The 9109-nt window shown below is 41.1% G+C and overlaps 1 protein-coding gene across 1 annotated transcript in view; it reads left to right on the top strand.

Moving 5' to 3' along the window:
• Positions 1-828: 828 nt before the first annotated feature.
• Positions 829-9109, top strand: part of SPESP1 (sperm equatorial segment protein 1) — a 34549-nt gene continuing 26268 nt past the window's right edge. The window contains exon 1 of the mRNA XM_030317835.1: positions 829-1013. Coding sequence (XP_030173695.1) covers positions 953-1013 — 61 coding nt within the window. The 5' untranslated portion in view covers positions 829-952. The remainder of the gene's footprint in view (positions 1014-9109) is intronic.

Raw genomic sequence — 9109 nt, 5'->3', positions numbered from 1 at the left:
GACCTGAGCCAAAACCAAGAGTCGGACTCTTAACCGACTGAACCACCCAGGCGCCCCAACAGTTCTAAGAATTTTAACACACGTATAGAATGAGCCACCAGAACTCTCCATCATTCCTCTTCTCTCATACATAGTCTTTTATAGTCACGCTCTCCCCAATCCTAACCCCAGACAACCCACCCGTCTATTTGCCATAGCTTGTTTCCATAGTTTGTCTTTTCAAAAAAAAAAAAAAAAAACGGGGGGGGGCGTCTTTTGAACAAAACAAACCCAAGCCCCTTAAAGTGGCTTTAATGACTACCTAGCTCTCCTCTCTCACTTCCAACATCTGCTCCCTCCCAATCGCTGCAATTAGACGGAACGATTTCCGGTTCTCTGGGAGTGGGAGCGCCCAGCTTTCTTCACGGGGGGTGGGGGGGACCTCCTCCCCGCCCTTTTGGGTTGGGGAGGGGGGGCTCCTCTGTGCCCACAGTGCCTAGTGCTTCCCCCACTACAGCACTTCCACGCGGCTGCGACTGCCAGGCTACTTGTCCATGTCTTCCATCACATAGCTCCCTCCAGGCACCGCCACACGCCCAGCTTCCACCGGCCGGCCGAGCTCTGCCACATCCCAGGCCTCATAGCTCCAGAAGTCGCCCGGGCGTCAAGACATTCGGAGCCGGCGCCCGCCACGGAGCTTGGAAGCCAAAGCGAGCATGCGCACCGGGGCGGGGCAGAACGTTGTGGCCCAGTCTCCTGCGCGCTGGTCCAGGAAGGGGCGGGCCTCGGCCACTCGCGTTCCCCTCCCCCCAAGTCCTCGCTGCGCCTGCGCGCTGGGGACAGCCGTTGCAGGGCGCCCACGGCCCTGAGGAGGGACTGTCGCGGCTGACACCCTCTCTTTTCGGCCCTGAGGTACCCGGCCTGGTGGCCCAGGACGTTCCCGTCGCATGGCGGAGTGCTGCGGACGGTGCCCATGAAGTCCTTAGTCCTAGTTGTGCTGTTGCTATGGCTTTCATCCGTGCCTGCCTTTCCGAGTGAGTGACCGACCTGCGGCGGCAGCGACCCAGGGGACAGTCCTGGGGGAAGCTCCCTGCTCCGGGGTCCGCCGGAGACCCGGTCCTGTACTCTTCCCACACCTCACTGCCCGGGGTCCTGGCCTCCGTTGTGGAGGTGTATCCCTCTCCTACTCGCGCCTTCCTCCGCCGCGACCTGCGCACCGCCGGTAGCGATGCAGCGGGTCCCAGGCGTCACCCGGGATGCGCCGGGCTGGGCACACTGGGCTGGCGGGTGTGACCTCCTCACCCTTGGCGGACACGTTCCTTGACATTAACCTCGTTCCCCTTGGCCAGAGTCGCTGCGTGTGAGAGAAAGCAGGGGTCTGCAAACTGCTGCCCGTGGGGCCAAGGGGGCCTGTTTTTGTAAGGTTGGCTGGCCAAGAATGGCTTTTACGTTTTTAAAGGTGAATATGAGATATACTCGCTCCTGACTTGTGGAAGACTATGAAATTCCAGTGGCATTGTTGATAAATAAAGTTTTATTGGAACACAGCCATGCGCATTCCTTTATTAATTGTCCATGGCTGCTTTACCGCATTGTTTAACAGCAGAGTTAAGTAGTTGCCACAGAGACGGGATGGCGTGCAAAGCCTAAAATGTTTACTTCGGGCCCTTTACAGAAAAAGTTTGACCCCTGTGGTGAAACACGGAGAGCAGGTGGATTGTGGTGGCTGTCTAGGACACTCTGTGTCCCCCTATGCCCCCCAACAGTGGATCCTCCAGTGCACAGGATTCAAAACCTCCGTTGAGCAGAATTCTAACTTACGACTTGTTCCTGCCCCTCCCCAATAGCTGAAAACTAGTAAGATCAAGATCAGACGTGCTAAGACTACTATGTTGACGAGGACACCTTGAAATATTTAAGTGCATGTCTGATATTCCAGATATAACTGTGAGGCTCATCCATCTAGTTTAACTGTAGTTCATTGTAACTTTTATTAACGTTGGGGTTGACCTACCCAAGTAAATAAATAAAGTTTAACAGGTAGGTGTGAAAAAAGTACTAAGGAGCATGCCAGTTATGAAGAACTCTATTTCAGAATTGTTAAAAGGTCTTAGTAAAAAATTAGATTTAAGAAGTGAAAATACAACACAGCCTAAATCGTGAATACTGGTGAGAAAAGTTCTGGATAAAGTGCCATATACCAAAATCATCCCTTTAAGTACTAGTATTTATGATTGTTAGCTATTTTAAACAAAGATCTTTTGTAAAAATGTTCTTTGCCATAAAGGAACAATACACTGAAGATGATGATATCTTTTCGTGATGTCTGATGGTCATTATTACTAACATTAGTTACTGCATTTTGGTAGCCATAGATCAGTAAGTCGCAACTGACTGACATGTATGGAGACTTTAATTGAAGTGACATTAATATTGTCACACACCACACTCTGCGATTGCTGGATCCTTAACTCAGTGCAGTCTCCTGCTTAACTGCATCATTTCATGGCTTGTTCTTTTTTGTATGTGTGCCCTCTTCCCTAAGCTTTCGTAAAGCTCGCAGGAAATGAAAAGAAAAAGGAGTGGTATTGTGTTGAAGATACAGATGACACAAGACATAAGGAAAATATATACAGATCACAGAGGATATCTTGGAAAATGTAATTGACTTCTTTTCCACAGGATTGGATTAAGGGATATGTAGAGCAACATTTACATGGCTACTTTCTCTGTCTCTCTCATTCTCTTTCTCTTGGTAATTTTAATTCTGTTTATTTTTTGGAGTAAGTACACCAAAAGAAACCAGGCTTATCCTTGTGTTTGGTTTAAATCCAATTTGTATTTTTTATTTTATATGGCCACTATTCCAACATTTGTGGGTGAGAGTCATATAAAAAATGCTGTCAGGCCAAAGAAAAGGCACATAGGTTTTTATAATGAAAAGTACAGTTTTGCCTTTTTTTTTTCAAGAATACTAAGACAGTTTTGAGGTCATCTTACACAAGTATCATAGGTATTTTATTAAGTAATTACATTTTTTTGAAAACCTCAGTACTTCTTTTAACTGTCCATACCTTTCTAATGTGCCCAACCCAAGTTTAGCTAGTACCAATTTAATCCAAGTTCAGTTTGACATGAGTGAGGCTTGGATTCTTCCACATGCATACACCTCCTGATGGTGCATGCATCACCTTTGTACCATATACTTAAATTTATATGCACTCAATTAATTTTCTTGTATCTGATTTTTCCATAGTTTTAGTTTTAAATATTACCAAATTTAAAAATCATACCCCTTTAATGTGTTGGTGGTGTATAACTTGCTTTACTTCTTAATGAGAGTTGCTTTAAAAGAAAATTATAACTTCGAAAGTATCTATAGTTATATATTTAAATATTATTAAAATAAATTATACGATTTGCCTTTTATAATTTTAAGTCACCAAATATTCATAAGCCTGAAGCTATAAACACAAGAATGTGAAATACTAGCTTTTGGGCGCTTTTTCTTTTTTTTTTTTTTTAAGTTTATTTATTTTGAGAGAGAGAGTGGTCATGTGTGCTCACACATGTGAGCAGGGGAGGGGGAGAGAGAAAAGAAGAAAGAATCCCAAGCAGTCTCCCAGCTATCAGCGGGGAGCCCCACGCAAGCCTTGATCACATGACCTGAGCCAAAATCAAGAGTCAGACTCCTAACCAATTGAGCCATGCAGGGTCTTTTTTATATCTTATAATTAAATTGTTTTTTTTCCCCTGGTTATCTCTTTGGATCGATCAGCAAAAGTAGAGTTAATGATATAGGATTGTTTCAAGCTAGGATCAGAAAACCTCTTAACTTGCTTCTCTAGATTGGTGTTTAAAGAAGGCTAAATATATAAGTTTTTTGGCATCTATCTTTGTCCCTAGGAAAGCCTTTGTCCTAATAGACCACAGAAGGCAAAGGAAGTAGTAAAGCAGCAAACAGCAATAATAATTGTTGAAATGTATTGGCAAATAAATTCAAAAGAAAAGCAGATTCCTTTTATTTATTTCAAGTACAATCAAAAGATCAAATTCACTTGGTTCTGGTGCTGCAAGTTCACTTTACACTGTTTCAAGGCCCAAGGCTATGGCTCTGGGAGGGTCTCTCAAACCTGTACATGCAATGTTGTGACATACCTCATTAATGTTTATGAGGAGCATGTTATCTAATATGGAATGTCCAGAGGGGAGGCATAACAGTAGTTGCATTAGGCTGTCCTTCGATGTTTTATCAGAAAAAATTCCTGTCTTTCTGTTCTTTTGAGCTGTTTTTTGTGTTGTTTTGGTAGGATCTCATGTGTTTTTAAAGACTTCTTGTTTTCTCTTATTAGCTGGTTGTCCCAAGACCACTTTTTATCTTCCCTTCTTTCAGTGGGATCGACCATCCTTCTGAGGAGACATAGGACATAGTATTAGAGACTAAAGTACCTGGGATACATATCGGACTTACATCATGGGGTGATATTGTTATTTACATCATTTTATTGAACAGAACTAGAAGAGATATATTTCAAAGTCATCAGTTTGTTTTGGTTCCAATTAAAATTTAACATTACTCCTGGGATAACTTTCTGATTTTTAACCTTTTACCTGAATTAAATTTGTATCCCTTTTAAAAAATGTAATTTGGGGTGCCTGGCTGGCTCAGTTGGTAGAATATGTGACTCTTCAAAAAAAAATTTTTTTTAACATTTATTTATTTTAACAGAGAAAGAGCATGAGTGGGGGAGGGGCAGAGAGAGAGAGAGACAGAATCTGAAGCAGGCTCCAGGCTCTGAGCTGTCAGCACAGAGCCCAATGTGGGGCTCAAACTCACAGACTGCGAGATCATGACCTGAGCCGAGTCAGACACTCAACTGACTGAGCCACCCAGGTGCCCCAAGAATATGTAACTCTTGATGTCAGGGTTGTGAGTTCAAGCCCCATGTTGGGTGTAGGGATTACTTAAAAATGTGTGTGTGTACATAAATATATGACACTTTTTTGGTTATGTGTTGCAGAATAAAGTAACACCCCCCAAAATACATTATTTCTCATGATTCTATGGGTTGACTGGGCTCAGCAGGACAGTTCTGCCTCATAAGGTGGAGTTAAGGTCAGTCATTCAGCTGTATTCACCTGGAAGCTCAAGTGGGATGAGAACATCCAACATGGCTTCTTCTCTTCCAAGGTCTTTCTCTACATGATTTCTTATCTTTCAGTAGTCTAGCCCAAATGTCTTTCTACCACGGCAGCTTGCTTCTAAAAGGGAGTTTTACAGGACCCCAGTATGTAAGTTCTTATCAAGCTTAAGCTGTGTTAGACTCACTAATGTCTCTATAGGCCAAGATAGTCACATTGGGCAAGCCCATATTCATTATGGGAAGACAGTAACCAAGAACATAAATACCAAGAAGTGCAAAGCCCAAAGTTACAGTTCTTTTTTCTCCCCCAGCCTTATTGAGGTGTAACCGAGAAAACTAATATATTTAAAGTATACCATGTGATGATTTGATATATGTCTATACTGTGAAAGGATTCCCACTATTGAGTTAATTAGTGCATCACCTCACATAATTACCTTTTTGTGTATATATCAACCATAGTCCCCATGTTATATATGTTATACATTATCGCTTCTCGGCCTTTTGGCTAAGATCAAGTGTATATATGTTATACATTAGATCCTCAGGCCTTACTCATTTTATAACTGCAAGTTTGTACCCTTTTACCAGACTCTCTCTCTATTTCCTCCACCCCCAACCCTAAAGTGATATTTCTTTAACTGGAACACTTAATTCATGGGAACATAATTGTTCATTTTACCTGTCAGCAAAAATTTTAATGTGAATTAACAAATTATAGGAAAACTGCTGGATGAATAACAAGATAGAATGTTTCTCTTTGTGACCATTCTTTGAGTGTACCCCACTAATGAAGCACAATTATTAGAACTTTGATTTGAGCTGGAAGTACTTCATCTTTGTGATTTAAGTTCATTTTAATTTGAAGGTGTTGGTGTGTTAGCTGGCAGTTCTTATGTGATGAAATATTTCAGATATTAATTCTTATTTGCAGCACTTCTGTAGAATAAGGGAAGTCTATTTGTGAGCCCACTTAATGACATGGATGGAAAATAGAAAGAAATTGTTCTCCAAAGTTAAGGACATTCAACCAGAGTCTGGTCCACCTATACATGATTCCTTGCTTGGGCCTATAGTAAGCTTTATATACATGAGTTCCTTATCAATAAAACCATTCCGTTTTTCATTCTTGTGGTAATAAAAATCCTAGTTATATTTGAACCTTTAAAAAAATGGGCATCCATGATTCTTAGTTAAATTTTGAGTGTGATCACCAGTTTCCCTATTGAGGTTACAGGCCATGGGCAAAGTAAAAACATATGAGTCCTTAAAGCACAAGGACCAGAGGTATTCCATTGAACTTTAACTTCTTTGTCTTTGTATGAAAGTTAAAAAGTTTACTGAGTTTCCCCCAATTATAAGGAACATTTTACTACTACCTTATCAGGTATGTATTCTTATACCAAACCACACATTTAAAAATTAACAGTATTTTTGGGCTTTAAAGCCTTCGTTTTTTAGGGGCACCTCGGTGGCTCAGTCAGTTGAGCTTCCAACTCTTGAGTTTGATTCAGGTCATGATCCCTGGGTCGTAGGATAGAGCCCTGCAGCGGGCTCTGTCCTGAGCATGCCACCTGTTCAAGATTCTCTCTTCCTTTCTCTATCCCCCCACCACTTTTCCTCTCCAACACTACTCCTCTCCCCTTCTGCTCCTCTCCCCCATTCGTATGGTCTTTCTCTCTCCCTCTCTCCCTAAAATTAAAAAAAAAGCCTTTGTTTTTTAAAACATAAGTTGTATATTACATGGTCAGATAGCACCCATCTTATATTGAGAGATACAGATTTTTTTTTTAGAATTCCGTCTGACTTAAGGTGTTTTTGAGTGTATTTCTTTGTATAACCTATGTATTACGTTATGCATATATAACTTATCACAGTCTATTGGTATCAACATTTTACCAGTTTGAATGAAATGTCAAAACCTTACCTCCCTGGGGCACCTGGGTGGCTCAGTTAAGCATGCAACTTCAGCTCAGGTCTGATCTCATGGTTTGTGAGTTCGAGCTCACGTTGGGCTCTGTGCTGACAACTCAGAGCCTGGAGACTGCTTCGGATTCTGTGTCTCATTCTCTCTTTGCCCCTCCCCCATTTGTGCTCTGTCTCTCAAAAGTAAATGAATGTTAAAAAAAATTTTTTAAACAAAACCTTACCTCCCTTTATGTCCTTTACCTCTCCCATTTGCAGTATAATTACCTAATTGCGTTAAATATTTCCTCTACATACACTGAGAACCATATTAGAGTATTGCAAATTTTGCTTCAGCTGTCAAATGTAATTTGGAAAACTCGAGAAAGAAACTGTTGCATTTACTCAGGCTTTTACTCATGCTTTTGCTCTTCCTTTTGTTCTTTCTCCCTTCTCAGTGTTCCAAGATTCCTTCTTTTATCAGTTTCTTTCTATTGAACAAACCTCATTTAGCCATTCTTTTAGGGTAGGTCTTTGGACAGCAACTTCTTTCAATTGTCCTTCATCTGAGAGGTATTGATCATTCTTTCATTCCTGAGGGATATTTTCCCTTGATAGAGAATTCCAGGTTGACAGTTTTGGGTTGTTTTTTTTTTTTTTTTTTTTCCACTCTTGACAAATATTGCTGATCTCCATGGTTTCTCATAAGAATTCCAGTTGTCATTCAAATTGTTTTTCCACTATAGATAAGGTGTTATTTCTTTTTTTTTTCTTTGTCTTTAGTTTTCAGAAGTTTGACCATATGTCTTAGCATGGATTTCTTTTGGTTTATTTTGTTTGAAGTTCACTTAGCTTTTTGAATCTATAAGTTCATGTCTTTTGCCAAACTTGGAGTTTTTCCAGTTATTATTAGCATGTCTTTGATTACTTTTTCAGACTCAACCTCTTTCTTCTTGGATGACTTGAATGTTCCAAGACTTAGATGACATGAATGTTAGGCCTTTTTGTTACAGTCTCACAAGTCTCTGAGGCTCTGTTCTTTTTTTTTTTTTCCAGTCCATTTTCTATTTTTCACATTAGGTATTTCCCATTGTTCTGTCTTCCAGTTCACTGATTCTTTCCTCTGTCCCCTCCATTCTGTTGTGAGCCTATCCATGAAGGTTTTTTTCATTTTAGTCTTTGTGTTGTTCAGTTCAAAACTTTCAGTTTGGGGGGCGCCTGGGTGGCGCAGTCGGTTAAGCGTCCGACTTCAGCCAGGTCACGATCTCGCGGTCCGGGAGTTCGAGCCCCGCGTCAGGCTCTGGGCTGATGGCTCAGAGCCTGGAGCCTGTTTCCGATTCTGTGTCTCCCTGTCTCTCTGCCCCTCCCCCGTTCATGCTCTGTCTCTCTCTGTCCCAAAAATAAATAAACGTTGAAAAAAAAAATTTAAAAAAAAAACAAAAAAAAAAAACCTTTCAGTTTGGTTCTTCTTTATATATTCTGTTTCTTTGCTGAGATTTTCTTGTTCTTTGCTGAGACTTTCTATTATTCATTTGTGTCAAGCATGTGCATGATGGCTTGTTGAAGCATTTTTATGATAGCTGCTTTTAAATCCCTGTCAGATGATTCTAACATCTGTGTCATCTTCGTGCTGGCTTCTTTTGCTGCCTTTGCTCATTCAAATGGAGATTTTCTTGGTTCTTGTTGTGACCAGTGTCTTTTGATTAAAACCTGGATATTTTTGGTATTATGTTGTAAGACTCTAGATCTTATTTATATCTTCTGTTATAGATTGACTGAATTAGAGATTTAACTGATTTATAGATTTAAATGAATGTTGCCTTGTTACCACATGGTGAAGATGAAAGTCCCAGCTGCTCCTCAGCCTTCTCTACCGGAAGAGAAGGTATTAATTCATACCTGGTAGCAGCACTTATATGAGATAAAGGCAGAGAGGTTGGAGCACCTTACTGAAGCCTGCCTGATGAGGGTAAAAGTCTGGGTTCTCCACTCAGCCTTTGCTACTGGCCATAGGGCTATAAGGTTTTCTATGGTGTTTGGCTGGAATAGGATGGTTATTGCCTAAAAGCTTTCTGTCTTGC

Source organism: Lynx canadensis, chromosome B3 (assembly GCF_007474595.2).
Source record: "Lynx canadensis isolate LIC74 chromosome B3, mLynCan4.pri.v2, whole genome shotgun sequence".
NCBI lineage: Eukaryota > Metazoa > Chordata > Mammalia > Carnivora > Felidae > Lynx > Lynx canadensis.
This window is presented reverse-complemented; position numbering and strand designations above follow the sequence as displayed.